The sequence below is a fragment of the Opisthocomus hoazin genome, chromosome 4, assembly GCF_030867145.1.
Source record: "Opisthocomus hoazin isolate bOpiHoa1 chromosome 4, bOpiHoa1.hap1, whole genome shotgun sequence".
In the NCBI taxonomy this organism is placed as follows: Eukaryota; Metazoa; Chordata; class Aves; order Opisthocomiformes; family Opisthocomidae; genus Opisthocomus; species Opisthocomus hoazin.
In genome coordinates, this window is record NC_134417.1 from 28,116,055 (window position 1) to 28,142,932 (window position 26,878).

Here is a 26,878-nt window from a genome sequence, read left to right on the forward strand (position 1 = left end):
TCTGCAGTGGTGAAACTGCTCCAGGAGGAGCGCTGCTTTTCTAAGCTAGTTCAGAGTGGAAATGGATGGGTGACACGGTCCCAGGTGCTCCTCCGAGCATCTTCCTTCCCCTGTGGGTTTCTGCAGCGACGTGGCAGGCAGTGGCTGCCCTGTGGTCCCCACTGCAGTAAAACGGGGTCTGGGGGAGCTGGTGACTATCCCCACCACTGCAGCAGTGATGTTAAGTATTAGGTCAATGATACAACACAGAAAAAACCCCGTTACCAGTGGAATAGCTGCAGAGGCAAAACAGGACAGTATCGATCAGCTGAACAACAGCGGTGAAGCCAGGACATGGGTCCCGGGCGGTGGAAACCTGGCTGGGTGGCAGGAGGGGCAGCCAGCCCGGGCACGGATGGCACGAGGGGACAAGCAGGTGCCTGAAGGACATCTGGCCCCAGTTTCTTGGCTGCCTTCACACTTCCCAGCTCATCTCCCATGCTCGCAGGGCCACCGGCTGCGTGGGCGGTCGCTTCAGCTGAAATTCCCCAGAATTTTTTTTTTTTTTTTTTTGGCCGCATCCTCAGAAGAGAGTTGCAGATGACGCATTAAAATGTAGATGAGGCAGAGGAGATGGGCCGCGGCCAAGCGCAGGGGCTGCCGCGCGTGGCTCTGGCAGACGTGTCAGCGCACTCAGCCTCCCCGCGTGGGATCCACGCCACGAACCGGGCTCCCGTGCGCCATGATCCTGCCCGCCGCCCCACTCCCACCCAAGCTCCCGGCCAGCGCGGCGGACAGGCACTGTGCCCCGGACCCCGGGGACACACGCTGCCCAGACAGCCTCTCGCCCGCAGCCGGAGCAGAAATCATGGCGGAGTTCGCTGCGAGGGCAGCAGCTGCGCATCTCTATTCCCAGAGCTGCCCCGGGTGGGGATGCCGGAGCGCGGGCAGTGCTGGTGTTCCCGGGGGAATAGCTCCCCCGTTCCAGCAACCACATCCTGGAACGACGCGCAGCCCACGGCTCTCCTGCCCCCGCCGCGTTTCGTCAGCCGTGGGACCCGAGGAGGCAAGAGAGGAAGAGGAAAAATATTTGTCATTCTGCAGCGGTGATTCTAAACTGCAGAATTTCAAACGTCTGAGGGAATTACATTATCCTTGTGAAAAAAAAAAGATCTTGCGGTTCACAGAATCACAGAATACAGACTGGTCGGGGTTGGCAGGGCCCTCTGTAGGTCACCCAGCCCAGCCCCATGCCCAAGCAGGGTCACCCAGAGCAGGATGCACAGCACCGCGTCCAGGCAGGGCTGGAATATCTCCAGAGAAGGAGACTCCACAGCCTCCCTGGGCAGCCTGGGCCAGGGCTCTGTCACCCTCAGAGGGAAGAAGTTCTTCCTCCTGTTCAGCTGGAGCTTCCTCTGCTTCAGTTTGTGCCCGTTGCCCCTTGTCCTGTCGCTGGGCACCACTAGAAAGAGTCTGGCCCCGTCCTCCTGACACCCACCCTGCAGATATTTAGAGGCATTTCTAAGGTCCCCTTGCAGCCTTCTCTTCTCCAGGTTGAACAAGCCCAGCTCCCTCAGCCTCTCCTCGTAGGAGAGATGTTCCAGTTCCCTCACCATCCTTGTAGCCCTAAAGGATTTGATTGAATCAAGTTATTCCCAGGAAGGAGAGGATCGGGGAGCTCTCCATTCCACCTGGGCAGGGTTTCTTCCCCACCACCCTGCAGCGGTACCCGACCCCGCGGTGCTGTGGAGCTCAGACCCGTCAAAGACCCAGCGGACCTGGAACGCGCGCCTAACCCCGGTGCAACGCCCGGGCCGATTCCGCTCTCCTCGTGCAGGGAATTAGTAAGCAAATCATCCCGACGCGCAGAGCGCTGCGCTGCCAGCAGTCAGCTCGACCCGTGGGGCTGTAAATAATCGATGCCATTTTCTCCCGTTTTGGTACCACTGCAGACTGAAAGAGGGAAAATAAAAAATTTAATACCCCATCACTGGTTCTTCCTTCCCCATCTCCTGACCCACCTCGGAAGGTATTGGTCACTGAGTTGAAGGGGTTGAGGAAGCTGGAGCGGGGAAGGGCGTATGTTCTCCATGGCTTGGCAAGGCTCATTCTGCCAAAATCACGAGGCTGAGGAGCGAGCAGGGGTCTGAGCAGCCCCGGCCAAAGGCTGGGTGCTCAGCGCAGCCGTCAGCGGGTCTGCCCCATCTGCAGCCCGGAGCACCCGTGGTGGGATCAGCCCAGGGTAGGGAGGGGCAGCCTTTCGCGTTGGAGGGGCAATTCCTTCTTGCATAAATATTTCCATAAAAGTTATTTGCACAAACCGCTCTAAAAATACGCAGGCTGATGCGGGGAGAGCACTGTGGAAAAGAACTGAATTTTTGTTTGAGTTGCTGCGCGGGGCTTTTACCCTTGCAGAGGGAAAGGACGTTTTTGACAGGTTTTAAGTACTTCTGGAATCGATTGTGGCGCAGTTTTGTGGCTGGCACAGCCAAAGCTGTGACCCAGCAGCGCTTGGTTTTTCTGGCAAACGTAATGCCAACAGGAAAACTGAAGTATGCCGTGAAAGTTTTATGACTTCATACACAAAATACTTTTACAGCAGCTTGTTTACACACAGGGCACACGTTTTATGCTGGCTTACACGACCCCTTCGCAAGCAGCACGCGAGCTGGGCGTCCGCATGGGCAATCCGAAGATCCTCAGCCCAGCTATCGCCTCTCTCGTGCCCTTCCCGTGCGAGACGGCCATCTCACTTGGTGGATCTGAGGTTCTCCAGATGCATCCAGCAGCCCCCGCAATAGACTCTCACACCGCTGCTGCGTGATCCAAGCAAAAACCGGGTGTCGAACACGCGCCGGCCGCCCGCGCTGGGAGCTGCTAGGGGCGAGGCACCAGGACCACCTCGGGGTGCCATGTCCAAGGGCCTCCGGAAGCTTCGCGAGCTCATTTTTGAGAGGTCTGAGGAACATCTCTGGTACATTCGGGTCCCGTGAGGAGGAAGTCTCCACTTGCCGAAGGGGCGATGCTGCGTCTCCCACCAGGGACGGTGCAGCGGGGCAGAGCGGGGGCCTGGCTGTGGGACAGTGGTGCCGAGGGTCCCAGCTGCCCCCCGCAGTGACCCCTGAGCCCAGCAGCCAGGGCACAGCCTGTCCCAAAAGGCTGCCATCCCTCCTGCCCGCTCAGGGCCAGCTCGCTCTGGCGGGGGCTGCTGCACCCCTGCATCCCTGCTACCTTCTCCGGAGCAGGGAGCACGACGGAGCGGGATGGGGAGCTGCTGATCGACTTCTACGGCTGATTCGTTCAGCAGCAAACACCCTCGAACCCTCCAGAGGCTCCCGCCAACACTGCTCCAACTCCCGCAGAGAGGTGGGAAGCGTGGCCCGGACCACCCGGAGGAACAGGGCTGGGATAAGGGGCACGGTAGCCAAACCCCTCTGTGCGTTAGCAAGCTCCATCAGAAGCTCCACTGACCTTACTCCAGGTTTCCACCTACCACCAAGCGCCTCCAGGCTTCGGTTTGTTGGGTATTTCCCAAATACTGGAATGCGGGGAGGTTTTGCTGGAGCAGGAGGTGTAGGAACAGCTCCACGGAGCCGTCCCTCTCCCGCCACGCGCCGAACCCCGGGCGGAGGGGACACGTCCGCTGCCTTGTAGCAGGGAAAACGTCACCCCAGCTTTACACTCCGGGCTCCCACCGAGCCTCATACAGAGCCTTTTCTTTTCCTTACCAGGGATTAATTTCTTACCAAACATCTTCTACAGATGGCGGTTTATAATGTTTGTCTAACATAAAAAAACGCATGTTCAAAATTCGGATTGGGTTTTGCCAAAGCAGCCATGTTAAAATAATGCATTTTAAATATCTTAAACTGTGCACTTCACAAGTAATTAAATTAGCTGTGCTTCTGCATTACATCCTTTCTTCCATCCATTTAAGCATTAGATTAATGTTGTCATGCAGATTTTAAATGGAAAATATCAGGCTGCGGGGAAGGGTTTGGGATGAGCAGAGCGGAGCAGGGGGAGTTTTATCCGCTGGTGGGTCAGGAACGCGAGCTGGGGAGCTGCCCCTCGTGCCGGGGGACAGCCACCAGTCCCCACCGCCCCGGCAGCGTGGACCCTGGGCCTGGGGGGCACAGGGAGCAGCAGGGAGGTGGCAGCCACCAACGGTGACGGGGACCCTCGCGCTGCTGCCCTGTGCCCAGCTCCCGGAGGCTGCGCGGCTCGTCGCCAGGATGCGCCTGCATTATTTAAAAGCTTCCTTAAAATATCGTCATTTTGCTTCTGCTTAACAAGCCCGACATCAGAAGCGTGCTCTTTAAAACACCATTTGTCCTTGAGTTCAGCCTTGTTCTCCTTGGCTTGTCGCTCTCTCTGGGGTTAAAATGGGGAGAGTGGGAATCAACGGCAGACCGAGCCCTGGTTGGATGCTGTGCCCCCTCCCCGTGCCCCCCAATGCCCCCAGCACCGCAGGACAGCATTCCTGTCCCCAGTGAGACGCAAGCGCCGGGACAGGTGACCCAGCATGCCCAGACCTTGCTCCACGGTGTCCAGGACACCGTGCTGGGGATGAGACACAGCTGGCCGGGGGAGGAGGGGACCAGCACGGCGTGGCTGGGCAGAGCCGAGGGCAGTGCTGACACCGGTCCCCGCTCCGCACCAGCGCACCAGCCAACGCCAACCCGTTGGCTCTTTTTCCCTGAGCTAGACCTCACTGGAGGGTGCATAATTAAGCTGGTGGACAGATGTTTCCAAAGTCCCTAACGAGTCAGAAATATTTCTACAAAGAATATTAGAACATTTGGAAATCACACTAAAAATCCATTTTTTCAACTCACTAACGTCAGTGTAGGAGGTTCTTGGCCTGGCTGGGTCTCCAGGTGAGAGAGGGGAGAAGGCGAAACCCTTGAGCAGCAGAAACCCCTTCCAGCCCCTGGGAGCGTCGAGCAGGGCAGAGCCTGCAGACGCGCTGGTGCCGGGCATCGCTCCTCCGGCAGCAAAGCCACGCGCGGGGGGCCGGGAAGCGGCCGTGCTCCGCCACGCCGGCACCGCTGGGACAGTCTACTCTAAATAAAAAAAGATGACTTTGCTTTATCTGAAACCTGGGAGAGGAGATACGTTTTCAGCACTGACGTCTGCAAAGCCTTCATCTACTGACGACGTGCGAGCCAGGGAGCGAGTATACCTTTGATAAACTCTGTGCACTACTGGGTCTCTAAAGTTTACACGGTAAGTAAATGTGTATTCAAACCTAAAGCTTACTTTGCCTACGCTGGTTTGAGCCTTGCGATGTTAAAAGTGGCTTCCTCATAAATGCAATGAGGTGAGAAAAATCCAGACCACCACGAACCCAGAGCCTTACTTAGCAGCTCCCAGCTCCCGGAGAGCCGTTGGGGATTTGAGAGCAGCACAGATTTTGTTTACTCAACGGGTTCCTTTTTCTCCTTCTTTGAGTAGTTTCTGACTTCTTTGTAGCCATTCTAAGATACAGTCCTGAGGGAAAAGGCATGGTGGATTCAGTGTAAATCCATTCTGTTCACTGGATTACTCTTCATTTACAGCAAGAAAATGAAGCTCAGCCAACGAGCCACAAAAATCAACCTGATGTGGAGAACTACTGAAATAATACTTGATTTTATACAAAAATAATTATGCCATTTGCATGTGAGTGCTTAAAACTACTTGTAATTGAGGCAAGACTTCAATAAACCTTGGATTCCTAAGTACATGAGGTAGTTATTACGATTAATACTTGTAGTACAATGCAAGGAAAAAGAAGACACAAGTCCTGAAACACGGCAAAGAAATACCTGCTTTCACTTACACCTCAAAAAACATGAGCTTTATCCTCTATTTCCAACCGAATGTCGCAGCCCGAACTGACCCGTGTGTTTCTCCACACCTGGCAGGGTGGAAGGTTGCTGTTGGCTCCTGCAAGCCCCGCTCACACCGGCTGTACGGCCAGGCGTGTGGCACGGCAGCTGCCTGCAAAGTCTGCTTGATGGTGCAATTTTAGCTTTCATAATACCAAGCTTCTACATAAGAAATCTGCACTTTAATAAAAGCACTCTAATTTTTGCTTCTAGCCCACGGGTCACCTGGGGTATGTTCAAAGGCATGGAAGAAACCACCGGCGATCACGGAGAATCATAAAATCACAGAATTACAGAATCATTAAGGTTAGAAAAGACCTCTAAGATCAAGTCCAACCATCACCCCAACACCCCCATGCCTGCTAAACCATGTCCCCAGGTGCCACATCTACGTGGTTTTTGAACCCCTCCATGAATGGAGACTCAACCACCTCCCTGGGCAGCCTGATCCAACACCCAACCACTCTTTCAGTAAAGACATTTTTCCCAATATCCAATCTGAACCTCCCCTAACACACCTTGAAACCATTGCCTCTTGTCCTATCGCTGGTTACCTGGGAGAAGAGACCAACCCCCCCTCACTCCAACCTCCTGTCAGGGAGCTGCAGAGAGCGATGAGGTCCCCCCTCAGCCTCCTCTTCTCCAGACTGAACAGCCTCAGCTCCCTCAGCCGCTCCTCAGCAGACTTGTTCTCCAGCCCCCTCTCCAGCCTCGCTGCCCTTCTCTGGACACGCTTCAGCCCCTCCATGTCCTTCTTGTAGTGAGAGGCCCAGAACTGAACACAGCACTAGAGGTGCAGCCTCACCAGGGCTGAGTCCAGGGGCACGATCTCCTCCCTGCTCCTGCTGGCCACACCATTGCTGATCCAAGCCAGGATGCCGCTGGCCTTCTTGGCCACCTGGGCACACTGCTGGCTCCTGTTCAGTCACTATCGACCAACACCCCAAGGTCCTTTTCCACTGGGCAGCTTTCCAGCCACTCCTCCCCAAGCCTGGAGTGTTGTGTGGGGTTGGTGTGACCCAAGGGCAGGACCAGGCATTTGGCCTTGTTGAACCTCATACAGCTGGCCTCGGCCAACCGATCCAGCCTGTCCAGATCCCCCTGTAGAGCCTTCCTACCCTCCAGCAGATCGATACTCCCACCCAATTTGGTGTCACCTGCAAACTTAGGCGAAAGTCATTTCCCTGATGGCAATTGCACGCCTCTGACGTGGCTCTGGGTCTTCACAGGGCTCCATCCCCGCAGGCAGCGGTTCCACAGCCCTCGGGAGCACTCAGCTTCCATGCTGGGAACCTCTCCAGGGAGGGCAAGCAGCTGCAGGATGGTCCCCATGACCAGGTTTGGGTTTGTCCCCACCCTGAGGACCCGGGCAGGGAAGGTGCTCCAGAGCACCGCTCCCCTCCGGGCTGGGACCTGCCAGCCTACAGCACTGGCAAGCTCTGAGTTAACCTTAGGATCGAGAGTTTTATACTCGTCACACACCTTAATTACCTTTGCCAGAGGATACTTATTTAAGTAGAAAAGTGGGATGTGAAATTCTTCGTGCTGTAGTATTTTTATTGCGCCTTTTAATGTCCATCCTTGGTGTGCAGAGCCAACGGAGCACTGCTCTGACCCTGGCTAGGTCAAGCCTTTCCGGGATGGGGAAGAGAGACATCCCACCACAGAAACACACCCACTGCCGCGGTGCGGTGCATGAGCAGCTCCTTATTAACGCGCTTTGACAATAACCCGCAATTTTGGGCATGCAGTGAAGAAAAAAGCCTTCAAACTGCTGATGAATCCTGAGCCGGCGGGCTGTAATGACCTCCGCTGGAACGTGGCCAGGGCATCGGCCTCGGTGCCACCAGGGATGCTGGAAGGTCCCACAGCCTGCAGCGTGGTGAGCAACCGCACCCAGGTAGCCAGCAAGAAAAAATCCCAAGTAAAATACAGACTGACTGGGCCACCCTGCCCGGGGCTCGCTGTAGGCGCAGTCACCCACGTGTCCTCGATGCTCCCGTTGCCCCGGGAGCAGGGAGCGGACAGGCAGCAGCACCGCGTGTCCCGCCAGCTCGGTGTCCTCCAGACCCTCACACCGGTGCTTCACCCTCCGTAGCTGCGGCCAGTGCTGAGCGGGTGGCTGAGCACCGCGGCAGCTCCCGGGTGCCCAAGAAAGGTCTTTCGTTGCTAAAGCTCCTCCAGACTTTGCAAAACTCGACACGCAGTCCTTGCACGTCCGGTGCCCAAGGTGCCTGCAGCAGCGGGGCAGCTCCTTGTGCAGCCCTGACCGAGCAGGGACAGGGCAGGAGCCCCAGCGCCGCGGTGGCATGGCCATGGTGGCCAGGGGTGGCTCGTGAGACAGGGTGACCATCCCGCATCAGGCGGGAGGGATGGGTTTCCCCTCCGTGGGACGACACCCAGCCTCCCCGCACCCTGCCCCAGGCTCCGTGCTGGCTGCGGGGTGGGCATGGGCTGTTCACTCCGCCAGCTTGCCTTTGCCGCTAAAATTTGTTGTTGTTGTTTTGGCTTGCAGCAGAGTTAATGGTCAGAGCTGCCACCATCAATTATTTACGAACACAAATAGATAGTTGAGCTTCATAAATTGGGTCCCTCGTGCCAGTGCGCGGTCAGAGCTCTCAGAAAGGGCTATTTCTGAACTGCTGACAGCCCCGAATTGGCAGCGCAGCGGCTGGAGCCGAGCCCTGAGCCCTGCGCGGCTGAGCTCCCTGCCACGTCCTGGGCACAGAATCACAGAATCACAGAATGGTCGAGGTTGGCAGGGCCCTCCGTGGGTCACCCAGCCCAACCCCCTGCCCAAGCAGGGTCACCCAGAGCAGGCTGCACAGCACCGCGTCCAGGCGGGTCTGTAATATCTCCAGAGAAGGAGACTCCACAGCCTCCCAGGGCAGCCTGGGCCAGGGCTCCATCACCCTCAGAGGGAAGAAGTTCTTCCTCATGTTCAGCTGGAACTTCCTCTGCTTCAGTTTGTGCCCGTTGCCCCTTGTCCCGTTGCTGGATACCACTGAAAATAGTTTGGCCCCATCCTCCTGACACCCACCTTTGAGATATTTATAAGCATATATTAGGTCCTCTCGCAAAAGCACGAGCGGGCTCGCGGGGAGCCAGGATGCTCTGGGGTGAGGCTTCGCCCGGTTGCATGTGTGATGGCAAGGCTGCCAGCACGGGCACGGCAAGGCTGGGACAAGTCTCGCTCTGAGGAGTTGTTCTCCGTGGTAGCTGTGGCACATCCCCAAGAGCCCTGTGCACCAGGAGCAGGGCTGGATCCACTCTACTGACAGCTTGAACGGGGCAGACAACAGATAAAATTTAAAATCGGCGACTTAGGAGGGAGAAAAACCCAGGCTGTGACCTTCTGATGGTCCGAAGCAGGTGGAGAAGCATCCTGCCAGCCCTGCTCCCATGCTGCGCATCGGAGGGATGCAGAAACGCGTTCGTTGCTTCCAGCAGTGGCGCAGCAGGTCGCGACCCTCCCAGCCAAGCGCTGCAACCACATCATTTTCCAGGGAAGACTTGAAGTGACCCCAAATACTGTCCCCGAGCACCCGGGCAGGCTCACCAGCGGGACGGAGCTGGAGTGTCAGGCAGGGTGAAAGGGAACGACCCCTCTCCCCGTCTGCCTTCAGCACGCAGGCGACAGCTGAGGCTGTCCCCAGCGTGACACAGGGGTGACGGCTGGGGGGGCCCCATCCGGCTGATGCCACAGCCCGGCAGGGACGATGTGAGACGCGATTTAGCAAGCGCAGAGCAGAGGTTTGCTCACACGAGCGCCGCAGGAACGCACCTGAGTCCTAATATTTGCAGATGTTCTCCGGTGAGCATGTTTATTCCCCTAAACTTTTGCCTTTTATATTCCAATTCGGTCTCTGAGCTGCAATGGGTCCAGAAACACCTCGTTTGATGGGAAGCCCCCGAGCGGGCTCCTCTCCCACCCCCACCCCTGTCACAGCGTAGTGGCTGTCTCTCCCTTTGACATAATCCCACGGGCATTGGCATCGGGAGCGCCGGTAGCCCGGGGAGGCTGCACTGGGTAGGGAAGCATCTGGGGAGCAGGGCTGGAGCTGTGGGGAACCATCCCTCAGGGTCTAATGGTGGCAGCTGTCGGTATTTTTAGCATTAAACAAGGGGCAGCTTGGCTACCATGTCATTCCAAGCAGCACACCCTGCATAGCTTAGCATCAGGGACACCATTCGAGCAGAAAATAAATTGGGAAGGGCTTCAGTCTGAATTCCAGGGGAGCTGAGGTCTTTACGGGATTGTTATCACAGCCGTTGGGAAAAGCCTTTGGCTCCTCCGGGCACTGGGTTTCCCTCGGACTGAGGAACCAGGCCCAGAGAGGAACACGAAATATCAGCTCCATCGCCGTTGATGGGCGTCTTCCCTAACTAAAGGTTATCTCAATTCAGCAGCATCCTGGCTGAGGCCGGAGGTTTAGTCAGCTCTTCCTCCAAACTCCCCTCTGCATCTTCTCTTGGGGGAGAAATCAGCTCTAGATATGGAGAGATTCGGGAGCAGAAACAGGGATTAGTCATAAAGGCAAAACACCAGCCTTGTCACCAACGAGATGCTATTCCTGATGCCGTCCCCCCTGTCTCGGGCAGCCGAAGCCGAGGGAGCCGTCAGCGCTGTGCTGAATGCCGCAGGAGAACCGCCCCACCGCGCTGAGACCTTGCCTAGAAATGAGCCCGAAAGGGTCTACAGAGCCCAAACTTTGGAGGCTGCAGGAGCTGCCACGTGGCCAGCAAAGAATCGCAATTATCCGGCGTGTCGGCGCACTGACAGCGCCGGGGGCCCGTGGGAAATCAGCAGAGATAACTGCTGGCAATTAGTACACGGTGTCCATAAGCCTAACGAGCAGAAGCCACGACTCGGTAAGAGATCACGTCTCTGAACGGCGTGGTCAAAGCCACGTCTCCCGCAGATGTGCTGAGGGGGGGAAACTGAGGCAGGGAGGTGCGATGGCTGGGACGGGGATGCGGGAGGGGAGAGGGGGCACAGGGAGCTCCTGGTTGGTACCGCTCCACTGGCCGCTGCCTCTCCGGGAGCCTGCGGGCCTCTGGCTAACAGACAAGTCACCCTGACTTTGAGAGTTGCCTCTCCCCGGCCAGGACCCGCCGCCATCCCCCAAGCACTGCCCTCCCCGCAGCTGGGGCCAGCCCACAGTGCCGGGACCCCCCGGGCACTCAGCCTGCCCCACCGTGCCACCCCAGCACCCCTCCGCTGGGACCTGCCTCTGGGAGGTGTTCATCAGCATCTCTGCCCTCGCCGCTGGCTCGCCACGGGACCGCTTCTGCTGCCGACCCCGCACCGGGGAGCAAGCGGCCGGAAAGCCCAACGCTCCTGCTAAAAGTTGCTCACGGCTGAACGACAGGAACCAGCAGCAAACGTGGGCTTCCCCTTGGGCAAAGCCTCCGTGTTATTTATCAGCTCTTCAAACAACTCACAGCAAATTACATCTGAGCACCCACAGAATCACAGAATCACAGAATCCCAGCATGGTTGGGATCAGCAGGGCCCTCTGTGGGTCACCCAGCCCAACCCCCTGCCCAAGCAGGGTCACCCACAGCAGGCTGCACAGCACCGCATCCAGGCAGGGCTGGAATATCTCCAGAGAAGGAGACTCCACAGCCTCCCTGGGCAGCCTGGGCCAGGGCTCCGTCACCCTCAGAGGGAAGAAGTTCTTCTTCGTGTTCAGCTGGAGCTTCCTCTGCTTCAGTTTGTGCCCGTTGCCCCTTGTCCTGTCACTGGGCACCACTGGAAAGAGTCTGGCCCCATCCTCCTGACATCCACCCTGCAGATATTTAGAGGCATTTCTAAGGTCCCCTCTCTCAGCCTTTTCTTCTTCAGGCTGAACAAGCCCAGCTCCCTCAGCCTCTCCTTGTAGGAGAGATGCTCCAGTCCCCTCCTCATCCTCGTAGCCCTCCGCTGGACTCTCTCCAGTAGCTCCTCATCCTTCTTGAACTGGGGAGCCCAGCACTGGACACAGCACTGCAGATGGGGCCTCCCCAGGGCAGAGCAGACCGCGAGGAGAACCTCCCTTGACCTGCTGGCCACACTCCTCTTAATGCACCCCAGGATCCCATTAGCTTTCTTGGCACCCCAACCACCCTGCTTCCACACGCCCCGTCTACGCAGCTCCCAGAGAGTTAATATGGACATTTTGGTCACTACAGAGCTGCCTAAACCAAACCTTGTGCTGAGCTGCACGCCTGAATTTCACTTGATGTTGCTGAAGCCACCTTGGCCTTGCATCGGTCCCAAGGATCCTCAGCTCAGCATAACAGCAAAACTTCATCCTTGCCCCGCTCCGGCGCGGCCGGGTACATGCGAGCATCGGCCATCGTTCAATGGGCTGGGAACAAGCACCGCTGAAGGTGCCCGCAGCCCGGCGCCCCTCGCTGCCCCCCGCAATGCTACCCATGGGGACGGGGACACCCTCGTGCCGGCTGCCGGGCTGCTCCCCGCAGGGCTGCTCGCAGGGCCGGCAGCTAAGGCGTGCAGAGCATCATCCCCGGGCTGTGCCCTTCACCCAGACCCGGTCACGGCACCCGTCAGCTGCTGAAGGGACACCCCGAACCAGCCACCAAAGTCACAGAAAGCCTCCTCATCGTCGGCTGAAGGCGTAACAGAGAAGCTCGTCCGCTGCCCACACCGAGCACTTCAGGCTGAAGTCACAGCCAGTCATTATTTTCCCTGCCCAGGTCAGGAGGAATAAAAATCTGCAAGATGCACGAGGTATTTTATAAGAATACCCAGGCTCTTTTTTTTTCTGCATTTCACCTAAAATCAGCTTTGAGCTCACCTTCACTAAGTGAACCAGGTGAAAAGTCAGCAAGCGATCACCATGATGAAACGCTACCCAAGACAGAGCAGCTTTTTGCTCCGTACAACACACTGCAAATGAACTTCTCCTGTCCAGCCTTGATCATGCTTTGCTAATTGATTTTTCTGCTCATTAGTACCAATATAAGTTATATTGAGCACTTAATAGGAACCATCTCAACACCACGGCCGTAAATTCACAGTGTTCTATATAATCTCCCCAGGCAAGTGCTTTTTTACATAAAATCACAGATATGTACGCCTGCAAAAAATGAGCACCCAAATGCTATTCACTTATGCACAAGTTTGAAAATCTATTAATAACCTCAGCAGAGAGCTCCTCTGCAAAACCCGGTGCATCCAGCAGGCAAGGCGTTAGAGGCGAAGTAAAGAGCACTGCAACACAACAAAGACCGATACCGTGACCATACCTATATTTCATGCCCGTTTGCTTGGCGGTGGATTCTTTTAACGAAATGTGGTGCTGGGGGGTAAATGTCCCCAAACTGCGAGCGATAATAGCCACTGTCCGGAATTTTGCCCGGGCTGCATTCACTACGTTCGGGGTAGTGGCGTTCTGCTTGCTGATGAGCCTGTCGTCACCATTTCGACTCTTCAGGTTGTGCTCCGTGCAGGCGATGGACACTTGCATCGCGCCCTGGGGTGGCCTTCAGCCTCCGTCCAGGTGGCAGCCGGAGCCCCGGCCGCCCCGACGCGGGCTGCGGGCTGCCCAGCAGCGCCCGGCTCGCTCCCCTGCCCGCCTTCCCCTCGCAGAAGGAGCCGAGGCAGCGGGGGTCCCTGCGATGCCGGGAGGAGAGGAGCCCCCAACTCGACAAAGCAACCGCAGGAGCGGGTTTCAGCCGGCACTCAGATCTCCCCTTGCCAGATTTGCCGCTCCTTAGACAAAAGCATCCATCCAGTCAGGTGCTTCCAGAGGCAGAAAGCTGTTCCTGCATGGTGAACCGCCAGCCGCCGCTCCGGCTCGACGCAGGCTCGCTTCTGCTCGCTGGTTTTAAATCGACGCAGGCATGCCGCAAGTGCTGGCTCCGGCACCCGCTGGACCCCGAACTGCTGAGCAGGCAGAAGCACCGTCGAGTCGCCAGCTGGTCTCTAAGGACCAGCAGCGTCCATCGGCTCTCCGTTGGCCAGGTGCGCCAGCCCGCTACATCCCAGCCCTGGCAGCCCAGCCGAACGCCGGGATCGCGCGGTCGGGATCCTGCAGGAAGCAGGGAACGGGGCCTCCTTTGTGCTCAGAGAGAAGGCAGGCGCTCCAGGCAGATGCTTCCCGTGAAAAGAGCCGCTGACATCGCTAAGTGAGGAGAGGAGCTCTCACAGCAGGCAGCAATTCGATGTGAAAATGGGCTAATTATAGAAAAAAGAAAAAAAAAAAAAAAAAAGAAGGGGGAGGGGGAGAAAAATCGCTCTGCTACAGCGTGCCAGTGAGTTAACACGTTAATCCCGTGTCTCCAGCACCTGGAGCTGCTGCCTGCAGACCCACACTCGCAGCGGTGCCAGGGTTAATCCCTTCTGCCCCCCAGCATTGCCAGCGGAACGAGCCGCAGCGCGAAGTCTTTGAAGCAAAGCGTCCCCATCCGTCCCTCGTCCCTCGCTGCGGTCGGGGCTGCAGCCGAAGCAGGGTGCCCAGCTCAGAGCTGGCAGCCCACCACCGTGTGCCACCTTCTCCCGGGGCACTGGCTTTGGGGCAGCCCAGGGACCCCAAGGCAGGTGGGCTGCTCACCGGAGCAGCGGGAGGGCGATGCAGGGGTCGGGGTGGTTCAGAGTCACCCCCAGGACCCCTGCCCGTCACCACCACACAGCAGAGCAGCTCTGATAGAGGGTGCCCATGGGCTGTGCGTAGGTGCCAGAGCAGAGAGGACGGGTGGGCGAGCGCTGGGGCTGCCCTCACCCCCTGTCCCTTCCCCAGCCCTGCACAAGCCGTTGGGAAACGGTCGCAGGGGGTCCCCACACCCCACTCCTAAACTTGCCCTTGGACTCCCAGGAGGGCTGGTCTGAGGGGGGGGCACCTCCAGGGGTCCTCTCGCCCACCCCCAGCTCACTGCCCAGGACCCTGTCCCCTTGGGGCGCAAGGAGCTCCCGGGCTGGAGACCCCCCAGCCTCTTCTGCTCAAGGCAGGCAAAGGTGGGGCAGAAGCAGTGGCAAGAAGAGAAGCTGGAGGTGCTGGTGTGGAGATGATGACCTGTTTCGAGCCCAGGGTGACAAACCTCTGATTTCCTCACCCCGGTTTCCCTCCCCTATCCTGCTGAGGAGGAGGAGGAGTGCGAGAGCGGCTGGGTGGGCAGCGGGCAGCCAGCCAAGGCCACCCACCACCCAAGGCGATGGGGGGAAGAACTTCTGATGAGCTCCTTGCAGTTCGCTTATCTAATGGCTCATCAGCGCTTACACAGCACGTTTCTCCGAGGGCGGAAAGCATGATATCAAAGAAAGTTACTTGATGCTGTTCTCCAAAGGACGCTGAGCAGTTAATCAGACAGCAGACCCACAAACTCCCAGCCCCGTTCAGCCCCCACCGCTCGACTCGAGATTTGGAGGGAGAAGGGCAGAGCTCATCCGTGGGGTGGAGGTCAGACAGCTGAGTCTGCAAGGCTCCGTCTCAGACACGCACTTCAGCTTGGTGAGGGTTTCCAGGCATCTGATCAGTGCGATTTTGTGACATTCCCAAAATAGAACAAACTCCCAGAAGAGTTCAAACTCCCGGACCAGAGAGGATTTGAACTCACAGAAAAGGGAAAAAGGCGATTCCTGCCCCCCAGCCAGCCCCCTGCTCATCAGCTGGGCGTGGGAGACCAGAAAAAGTCCTTGATTTCATGGCAACAACTAAAAATATCAGCGTTATCAACTTTCGTCTCATACTTACTCCAAAACACAGCAGCTACCGGGAGGAAAACCACCTCTACCCCCGCCAAAACCAGGACAGAGGGCCGGGGAGGGGACAGAACGGGACAGTCACATTCAGCGCTGGCGCATCCCATGGAGTGTATTAACTCAAGCCGCTTAGCTTCAGAGGGGTTACAGGCTCATCCAAAGAAATGTGTATTTAAATACGGGATTTAGTTGATTTTCCTGAACAAAATAATCACTTCTAGACTAGAATGTTAGAATAACAAGATTTTGTATCACAGAAATCCCGAGCTTACAAAACAAGAGGTACGTGGAAGCCTCAGCAGAGGACGGTACCGGGAGCGGTGGCAGCTCGGGCTCAGCCATGGCCTCCGGCCAGGCTCTCCGTGCCACGTCGGTGCCACCAAACCGCTACCAAGGCAGCTGTTAGCTCAGACATGCGAGTGCCTTTCCCCCTGAGGAAGAGGATGATCGCCTGCTAAGGAATTTGCTCGAAATGCTTCATCAAGCACGGCTGTTTATCACAGCTGCTCTTGCCCATGCTGGCTTTGCCTTCCCCATAATCCCCGGCCCAGGAACCACCATGTCCATCCCAGGCTTCAGAACCCAGATGAGAGCGAGCACGGACCCAGAGCGAGCAGGGGGCTCCGGGCAAGTGCAGGAGCCAGGAGCTGTCACGTATGGTGGATGAGCAGATCACCATGAGCCGGCAATGTGCGCCGGCAGCCCAGAAAGCCACCCGTACCCTGGGCTGCATCCAGAGCAGCATGGCCAGCAGGGCAAGGGAGGGGATTCTGCCCCTTGACTCCGCTCTCGTCCGACCCCACCTGGACTCCTGCGTCCAGCTCTGGAGCCCCCAACATAGGAAGGACATGGATATGTTGGAGCGGGGCCAGAGGAGGCCACGGAGATGATCCGAGGGCTGGAGCACCTCTCCTCCAAGGACAGGCTGAGGGAGCTGGGGCTGTTCAGCCTGGAGAAGAGAAGGCTGAGAGGGGACCTTAGAGCAGCTGCCAGTGCCTGGAGGGGCTACAGGAAGGACGGAGAGGGGCTTTTCACAAGGGGGTGCAGTGATAGAACAAGGGGGAACGGCTCTAAACTAAAAGAGGGCAGATTTAGATGAGATATGAGGAAGAAATTCTTCCCCATGAGGGTGGTGAGGCCCTGGCCCAGGCTGCCCAGAGAAGCTGTGGCTGCCCCCTCCCTGGCAGTGCTCAAGGCCAGGTTGGATGGAGCTCTGAGCACCCTGGGCTGGTGGAAGATGTCCCTGCTCATGGCAGGGGGGCTGGAACCAGATGATCTGTAAGGTCCCTTCCAACCCAAACCATCCTATGATTCTATGTCCCATGGCTCCTTCACAAACATGCATCTCAGCGCCCCGAGCAGTCTGTGTCTCTGCCCAGGACCCTGCAGGAGCGGGATGACGCCCGCCGCTGTGGCAAGCGGGACGGAGACCTCCAAAATGGAAAAAACCGCTTTTCAGAGGCAGCTTGGCCCCTGTGGAGGTATGGAGGGGAGCTGGGGCTGTGCAGCCGGGCGATGGAGCAGCCCTTCCCCGGCCGAGCCGGGGGTCCTGGGGGTCTCCGCTCCAGGGGCCGGGCAGCACCACAGCTCTCGCTGTAACGAGCGGGAAGGAAATGCTTCTGCAGCCCAAAATATAAAATATATATATAAAATATAAAATAAATATATATATAAAATATAAAAATAAAATCAGTTCCTTCAGTCTGGGTTGGATGGAGCATTGCACGCTGATGTAGACCCGACCCCCGGCCCAGCTCAAGATGGACCCACTGTTTGCTTCTTTCCTTTTTTTGTTTTTAATTTTCACTTTCTGGTGAACTGGCTTTGAAACTTCATGCCAGGTATGGCCGGAGACTTTGCTCCTTGGTGGCTGCAGTCATAGGCTACTTACACTAATTACCCTGCCTTGCTACCAAAGCAGAGCACTCCACTGGACAAAGATCAATTAGTATCTTATTCATTTCATTCAATTTAAGCTGATTGCCAGCTAAAACTGTATTTTTGTAATGCCAACGTGCTGCCTATAAATTCTCGAAGGCTCTGTCAGTCTTCTGAGGTGGCAGGTCTGCATTTCACGCCTCTCTGGTGCTCAGCCCCCAGCAGCAGGCTGCGCTTGCGGTAGCCCCATCTGTTAATTAGACAACGGGCACCGCACGGGCGATGAGGCTGCATGGGCTGGTCAGCATGGGGTAGCGCAGATCACCTCTGCCTCCCTCCCTTTGCTGCTCATGCATTACCACATAAAAACTTTCAGTGCTTTTTATAAAAGAAAATCCTTTTTTTCATCACTAGCTGCAAAGTTTGTGTTTCTACCTAAAACGGTAAACTGGAAATTTTCACTGATCTGTATAAAATCTCACCTTTTACATAAACAATCTGAGTATTTCTCAATCTTAACCTGAATTTCTTACAAAATTGTCTTTTAAAGCTTGAGTGCTGATAAAACAAATCATTTGTCTCCTGGGGATGAGGCACTGCAGTTCTGCACCGTGCAGGTGGGTGTCCCACACCCCCCCACCCCACTGCAGGGACCCCAGCGCTGCCCGGCTCCTCTTCCCTCCAAATAACCCATTCTTGCTTTGCCAGGGAGGTGGCATTGGCTGGTCTGGGGGCCAGGAGCCAGGCAGCGACCCCGGGACGCTCTCGATGAACACAAGGAGGGTACCTCTTCACCTGGCGTCGGCCGGAGGTTTTCACCCCGCGGGAGACACACCGTGGTGTTTGGCTGCAGGCTGCGACACGGAGGAGAGCTGGACACCGACCAGACGCAGCCGGTTACGTAAACCCACATCCCTGCCCGTGAGCCAGCAATCCAGGTCACCAATAATGACGCCGTCCCAACCGGTTTAAGCTGTTTAACCGCAGCTCTTCAGTGTCGAGAGAAGACAGCAACGTCATACAGCAGCGAACGCAGCACCCGCCAGCGCTGATGTCAGATGAGCCCCTATGCAAAGTTTCTTTGCTAGAAGCCTTCCTTTTCAGCAAGGCATAATATTATTTTCAGTTCAGCCAAAGGAGCTGTGGCTGCCCCCTCCCTGGTAGGGCTCAAGGCCAGGATGGATGGAGCTCTGAACAACCTGGGCTGGTGGAAGGGGTCCCTGCTCATGGCAAGGTGTTGGAACTGGATGACCTATAAAGTCCCTTCCAACCCAAACCATCCTATGATTCTACGTAGCAGACCAGACCTTGCTACTGCAACCAGAAGCCAGCCACAGCTGCCTTTCCAAAATCCAGAGCAGATGTCCTAGGCAGCAGTCTCCCAGACTGGCCTTCATGAGAATTATCTTAACGCACCATCACAAATCCTTGATTTTCAGACCTCCGCATGATAATTCTTCTGCAGCACAGCAGGGCACACTCAGGGAAATTCTGTGTTATGTCCCAATAGAAGTTTCATTGGGCCATAAAAGCTCTGATTATAAATACAGCCTGCGCGCGTCTCTCCGCCGTTTCACTCCATCTCAATAGCTGCTTGAAAACAGGTTTCCTGCTGGGCTAATTACTTCTGATTGCAGCAGTTCCGTTACGCCTGGGTAAATTGGGCTGATATGGACACTGGCGAGATAACGAGCGCTGCCAGCCGGGAGAGCGGTGAGCAGAGCCCAGGATGAGGATGGAGCTCCCCAAAGGGCTGCCGAGCTCTTCATCTCCATTCGCAGCCGAGGCCCTGCTGCGGTGGGGTGCCGACCCGCGCAGCCGGGGAGCGGTCCCGTCCGAGGCGGCGGCAGCGGTGAATCCCGCCGCGATCTGTGGCTCTTTCGGGGCGTAGCTAAACCTGCGAGGAGTGGTTGTTTTCGATAACGGCGCTGGAAGCTTTGCAAGGAAATGAGCTGCAGAACAAGAAGCACTGCGCTTCTCTGGCAAACAGCCGTCGCATTTTAACTGGTTTCACATGAAAAATTTCATTTGCGTTTGTAATTGGACTTGAAGACGACTGATCAAAATTCCCGTTATGTGTTTTTTAGTTAAAACGCGTGGTTCTGGCGGGTTCTCGGCCAGGCTGGCCGCAGCGCTCAGCCCAGGCTGCCTCTGATGGCACACGAGATCGGTTCTCAGCTCCAGCCCCGTGCCCGCCAGCCAGGCTCCAAGGGCTCTGTCCTCCCAGCACGGACCAAAACTGGGAGCAAAACATCATGGAGCAGCGTGGGGAAAAGGAGCCAGGCTGCTGGCCGTGCTCGCAGGCACCATGTGCCAAGGCCGGAGCGTCGACGAGGCAGCATCGTCCCAGCCCCGGGGAGGCACGCGGCGCGAAACCATGGACGCTGCCCTGCTCTGCCGCGGGGACGCTCCCCACGTTCGCCTTACAGATCCTTCAGGGTGTGACGGAACGATAACCGAATCAGAACTGGCATGACAAATGCACTAGCTTTGCTTAATTCTGATTAGAATTAATAAATAATAAACCTTAATAAAGGTGCGAGACGGCTTCCCTGCGGGCAGCGCTGCCGGGGGACTCTGCTCTGCCCGCGCCCGAGCTGAGCCCCCGGCACAGAAACCCTCAGCTGCGGCCTCACCGTGGCTGTGCCAGGTCGCCCTGCAGAAACGAGAGTTTCAAAATAAGCAGGACCAAAGCAGAAAATTCTCCTATTCCAAGGTCCTAAACCCACCCAGGTTCAGAGCCCTCCTTTTTTCTTTGCATGCATCTCCATGTGATGCGTGCAACCTATAGACCATACAGAGATCTGCTCGCGAGGAGCTCATGAACAAAGTCCCATCTAATTTTTGATCACCCTGGGTGTCCGAGGCATCTGCTCACCAGCCCCACGGATGCCCATTGGCCACTCCAGGAGCCCCACCGAGATCCAAGAGCAGCCCCAGTACAGCCCTCGGGCACTGCTACCGAAGAGCCTTGCAATAGCTAGCCAGCTCTACACAATATTAAATAAAGTGCTGCTTAATATAATGTGAAAGAATCAATACTGAAACTGAGACCTAGAGCCTTTCGTGTCTTACAAAGAGGATGTAACCTACCGGGCACCCGATCCAATTAACCAGCCGCTCATCCCTGCAGATGGAAAGCATCCCCCGGCACGCTGCCTCGTGCCCTGTGAGCTGCTCTGCTGTCCATCCAGAGCAGGTAATTGAATTTTTCCCTGTTACCTATTTCATTTCTCAGCTGACTGAAAGCCAGGTGTTTACCAGACGGGCTCCAGATGCAACCGTTATTTTAATGTATTGTCAATACATTGAACAGGATCAAACAAGATTAAAACACGCAGAGCTGCATCGAAGCGCCGTTGCACAGTACAAGAGGTTTTCTGTTTCTCTTTTCCCCCCACGCCAAGGCTGAGGTCCCCGATGCAGATATCCTGGTTCTGAGCAACGCATCCCAGGCCCGGAGCAGAGTAGCATCCCCGGCAACGTGGTCCCAGGGAGCCCAGCAACATCCCCAGGCGCTCGGGGTTGTCGTGCCAGGCTGAGGGACAATAGGCTGCTGTTTTTTCTAGCTGTTAGACAACTATATCAAATAATTAAAGGAAGGTGAAGAGTCAGAGAAACGCCCTGAGCCCGGCAGCTCGTGGCAAACAAGCGGTTTTCCGTTTTGCCACACACGAATTCTAGACCACACATGCAGAAAATTCAGGTTTTTTTCCCAGGTCAATCTGACTGATAAATTCACTCCAAATAAAGCTCAGCCCAAGCTGTGTTCTTCCAATTTGTCTGTGCTTATTCAGTAGTAGATTTTAGGCAATTATGTGTATTATTCTGTTATCCACACATGTCAAACATCACCCAAGCATTGCTTGTAACAGCTTAAAACTAAATTAGTAACAGCTTAAAACTCTAAATGAACTTACACGAAGAAATGTGTTGCCAAGGTCTCAGTCTTGGATGCTGAATAATACACAACCCCACGCTGCCCTTTTCCGGGATGTGCTCTAGCAGATGGATGACTAATTATCATGCAGTAACTTCTAACTCTTCGGGATGAGCTGGCAGAAGGTCAGAACTAAGGCGCGATACTGGCGACTTGCAAAGCCTTCTTCCAACGGGTGACCCTTCAGCACACACCCCGCTCACCCGGGACCCCTTGGCTTTCTCTTGAGCTGCACCCTGCTCCGGCCGGCGCAGGGTGCAGCGCTCTGCGATGAGAAATCCAAATTAAAGTCTCCATCAGTGATTATCTTCTACAAACCAATACGCAATGATAAACACCATGAAAATATCACCTTGCCAAACAGCGCCTTTTGAAAAAGAGTTTTAATTCTTCTCCTGAGATTCCCTCTTTCGGCTGCAACATTTCTAATTATTAAAGTGAGTTGCACAGGGTAAAAAACCCATCAGCTACACGCGTCGGAGCTGGCACAAGTCCTCCCTCCCTGCATCGGAGAGAAAACTCTCCACGCTGACCGTCGCTCCCGAAATAATGACTAATTCCAACAGACACCTCTCGTTGAGGAGAGTTATCCCCTCGCCCAGAAGCACGTCGTCTGCTGAAACGCAGCAGATTACTAAGAAATTCTCTACAGTCCAATTAATTTTATCGTTGCCTTCCCACACTGCCAGGCTCCTCGTCAGGGAACGCAATACAGCAAAAACTGCTGCGTCAGCACTTCCTCCGCCACTCAGTGACCAGCCTACATCACTAGTTAAAAAAGTCATCAACTCGGGACTGCTGGGATCTGCCTTTTACCCGAGCAGGGTGATGTCTCCCACTGGGAGGTCTCACAAAATCCCAGCATGGTCGGGATTAGCAGGGCCCTCTGTGGGTCACCCAGCCCAACCCCCTGCCCAAGCAGGGTCACCCAGAGCAGGCTGCACAGCACCGCGTCCAGGCGGGTCTGGAATATCTCCAGAGAAGGAGACTCCACAGCCTCCCTGGGCAGCCTGGGCCAGGGCTCCATCACCCTCAGAGGGAAGAAGTTCTTCCTCATCTTCAGCTGGAACTTCCTCTGCTTCAGTTTGTGCCCGTTGCCCCTTGTCCTGTCACTGGGCACCACTAGAAAGAGTCTGGCCCCGTCCTCCTGACACTCACCCTGCAGACATTTAGAAGCATTTCTAAGGTCCCCTCTCAACCTTCTCTTCTCCAGGATGAACAAGCCCAGCTCCCTCAGCCTCTCCTCATAGGAGATATGCTCCAATCCCCTCACCATCCTCGTAGCCCTGCGCTGGACTCTCTCCAGTAGCTCCTCATCTTTCTTGAACTGGGGAGCCCAGCACTGGACACAGCACTGCAGATGGGGCCTCCCCAGGGCAGAGCAGAATCACAGAATCACAGAATAGTAGGGGTTGGAAGGGACCTCTGTGGGTCATCTAGTCCAACCCCCCTGCCGAAGGAGGGTCACCTACAGCAGGCTGCACAGGACCTTGTCCAGGCGGGTCTTGAATATCTCCAGAGAAGGAGACTCCACAACCTCCCTAGGCAGCCTGGGCCAGTGCTCCGTCACCCTCAGAGGGAAGAAGTTCTTCCTCATGTTCAGACGGAACTTCCTGTGCCTCAGTTTGTGCCCATTGCCCCTTGTCCTGTCACTGGGCACCACTGAAAAGAGCTTGGCCCCATCCTCCTGACACCCACCCTTCAGATATTTGTAGGCATTTATAAGGTCCCCTTGCAGCCTTCTCTTCTTCAGGCTGAACAAGCCCAGCTCCCTCAGCCTCTCCTCGTAGGGGAGATGCTCCAGTCCCCTCCTCATCCTCGTAGCCCTCCGCTGGACTCTCTCCAGTAGCTCTTCATCTTTCTTGAACTGGGGAGCCCAGAACTGGACACAGTACTCCAGATGAGGCCTCACCAGGGCAGTGTAGAGGGGAAGGAGAACCTCCCTCGTCCTGCTGGCCACACTCTTCTTGATGCACCCCAGGATCCCATTGGCTTTATTGGCAGCCAGGGCACACTGCTGGCTCATGGTTAACCTGTCGTCCACCAGGACACCCAGGTCCCTCTCCGCAGAGCTGCTCTCCAGCAGGTCCACCCCAAGCCTGTACTGGTGCATGAGGTTGTTCCTCCCCAGGTGCAGGACCCTGCACTTGCCCTTGTTGAACCTCATCAGGTTCCTCTCTGCCCAGCTTTCCAGCCTATCCAGGTCACGCTGAATGGCAGCACAGCCTTCTGGTGTATCTACCACACCTCCCAGTTTGGTGTCGTCAGCAAACTTGCTGAGGGTACATTCTAACTCTTCATCCAGGTCGTTGATGAAGAAGTTAAACAAGACTGGGCCCAGTACTGACCCCTGGGGGACACCACTTGTCACCAGCCTCCAACTAGACTCAGCGCCGCTGATGACAACCCTCTGAGTTCTGCCATTCAGCCAGTTCTCTATCCACTTCACCGACCACTCATCCAGCCCACACTTCCTCAGCTTCCCTAGGAGGATATCATGGGAGACTGTGTCGAAAGCCTTGCTGAAGTCAAGGTAGACAACATCCACGGCTCTCCCTTCGTCTACCCAGCCAGTCATGTCATCGTAGAAAGCTATCAGATTGGTCAGAGGGGGAGGAGAACCTCCCTTGACCTGCTGACCACGCTCCTCTTGATGCACCCCAGGATCCCATTGGCCTTCTGGGCAACAGGGTCTCACTGGTGCCGGCTTTGGGGCCATCCTGTGGTCGCTCGGAGGTGCAGGCAGAGCACACTGCAGGAACTCTTTAGCTCCTGCATTTTCCTTCCACTCCCTTTGGACTAAGGGGAACAATATCGCCCTTTTCACTTCCAGAGCCCTCTGCTAAGGCTTTTTAACTTTCATTTTTGCACCCGAGGCAGGAGCATGATGTCCCTCAGAGCAGCGTAATGTCATTTTACTAAATTAAATGCAAGGCACTGTCAAGCCTTCAGGTGATCTCCAAGCACTGCCAAGCACTTCCAAGCCAAGGATCCTCTGTGCTTCCCAGGGCCAGTGCTGGCCAGGCCAGGCGTCCCTGATCCCCGAGCACATCCCAAACGGTACCCAACAACCACTTTCCTACTGGAATGGCGCCCGTTTAATTAACAAAAGGATCTGCGAGAGGATGGTTACTTATTGCCAAATGCACAATGGCTCATCAGGTCCTCAGGGGAAGAGAACAATTTCTCCTGCAATCTACGGGGAGTCTTTTTCCTCCGTGAAAAATGTGCATTTCATCCCCCAGCTGGAATGGGCAGCCCAGGGCTGGTGGGGGCAGCTGCTTTCCCTGCCCGTGGCTGGACAGCCGGGGTAAGCAGGTCTCCTGCAGAGCTTCACCGTGCCTCTTTGGACACACGAAGGACCGCTGCGTACTTCACAATCACCCCAGGAAAAAATAGCGACCATGCGACCGGAATTATGGAAATGCTGCCTTGTCTTCTGGAGTCTTTCTGGCACAGGGATGACGCCAAGCAACTATGAAAATGCACGCTGAAAACAACAAAAAAGCACAGCTTATCCGTCAGTGGCAGACCCGCAGCAGGGAGTTCAGCAGTGGAAAACGCTGCTGTCCACGCCAGCCTCCCCGACAGCAGCGGCACAGCCCGGGCAGGGGGGAACAGGGACTTCTGCCTGACGGGGAGGTGGAGGAGCGGAAAGGTGGTCACCTCAGCAGGGGGAAAGCCACAGAGTCATCAAAATACACTTCAGCTGGTCACGTTGGCTTGCTTGAACTATGAAGTTCCTCCTTCCCGAGGAAGAGGAGACCACTGCAGCCTGAGGATGAGGGCTCCCTGCGCCCGACAGCTCGCTCTCAGAAGAAAGCTTGACCGAAATCACATTGCTGCTTCACCTCCTTTCAGACTCTTCCTCTTTTATTCTGCCAAATTCTGCCTGATATCCCCGAAGCTCAGCAAGGGCACTTTTTATCCTAAATATTTTGTCTCTGGAATTTGCTGGACTGGACAAAGTACCGCATTTCCAGGAAAGTTTCCTCTTTATGTTACTCCAAGCTTGCATGCCCTGCAAATACTGAATGCAATAAAAACTCATTATTAATAACCATTAGCATACAAACTAGGGTGAATAACCACGAGAGAAAATCAAGGGAATTCTCTAGGCACAGACCTGCACTGCTGGGGCTGGAAAGGGGCATTTTCTGCTCATACTGGGAGACCTGCAGCGGGAGCGATGGGCAGGGGCAGGAGGAGGAGAAAGACATTGGAAGCGCAGCTGCCACCATGTTTGGCTATTTATTTCAATTAAGCCAAGCAAAAGTCTTGCGATTGCATCAGCACTAACTTTGTATTGAAGACTGAAATCCGATTTTATTCCACCTGAGCTGCAGCCGCCTGCGATGCCGAGCACAGAGTCAGCACTGCCGGAGCGTGCGCCGCGGCAAGGGATACAGAGACCCGCTCTCAGCATGGCCTGGAAGCTTCACAGTCTTGCCAGAGCCTGCTGTTCCTCAAGGATGGAGCCTCGAAACCAACCAGCAACCCACCAGCTGCTAGAGGAGGCTTAGCTGGTATTTTCCCAGAGTCAGCCCCTGCAGCTGAGCAGCGGCTCAGCAGTCTGCATCAGCGCGACGCGTGCTGAGGTCCCAAGCTCAGCAGATCCCAAAGTCAGCCCAAGGACTCCCAGATGAAACCTGCTTTCGCCAAGACTGCACGGACGCAGTTTCACCCCAGGGCACGCACGCAGGCTGCAGACTTCAAGCCTGTCTAGAAATACCCCATAAATACCCCGAACTCCCAAGTCAGCCCCTTGGAGAGATGCTGGGCACGCTGGGCTCTGCCAACGCCGCGGCAGGGAGCGGAGAGCGGGCTCGGCAGGCAGCACCCTGCCCACGGAGCTGGCGATCTGTGCAGCATCTGGCAGTGCAGGCTTCCAAGCTGGAGTTTGACAGGAGCCGAAGGTGTGCAAAAAGCAGGAGCAAGCATGCGAATCCCTGCTCGGCTCCAGCCGAGCTCAGGGTTGGCTGGGATTTACGGCCAGGGTGGTGAACAAAAGGAGGACAAAATTCACGTTGTCTTCCACCTACGGCACAGGCAGCTTCCCACGGAAAGGTGTGAGCGACCCTGGAAGCATCCGTGGGGTGGATCTGAGCTTCTACACGGCTTTCTCACAGTTGTTGAGGACTAAGCAGCAAAGGGAAGCATGCGTGCACGCAGGCGTGTGCACACACGCATGTGCAGGCGTGCACACATGTGCTCTTCGCTGGCGATGGCCGCAGCCAGAAGGCAGCAGGACCAGGAGCCAGCGTCGCAGGAGCAGCTAAAGAGCTCCTCCTGCCGAAACCCAGCCGGGGAGATGGGGCTCGCGCCGCACGCAGCCCGTACGCGCCGTGCTTCTGGAGCAGCGGAAAGGGATTTCTGGCTTCGAGGAGGAAACACCACGCTACAAACACCATCCGGACACACACCGATGCCCTGTTCACATCCTACCCCGCACGCGTCCCTGGTTTGCACCCCGTCCTACCCCATCCGTGCGCGGTGTGGGCA

General features: G+C 56.1%; 1 protein-coding gene across 1 annotated transcript in view; it reads right to left on the minus strand.

Moving 5' to 3' along the window:
* KCNAB1 (potassium voltage-gated channel subfamily A regulatory beta subunit 1) overlaps nucleotides 1-14,025 on the minus strand; it is a 57,798-nt gene extending 43,773 nt beyond the window's left edge. The window contains exon 1 of the mRNA XM_009942380.2: nucleotides 13,107-14,025. Coding sequence (XP_009940682.1) covers nucleotides 13,107-13,327 — 221 coding nt within the window. The 5' untranslated portion in view covers nucleotides 13,328-14,025. The remainder of the gene's footprint in view (nucleotides 1-13,106) is intronic.
* Nucleotides 14,026-26,878: the final 12,853 nt, after the last annotated feature.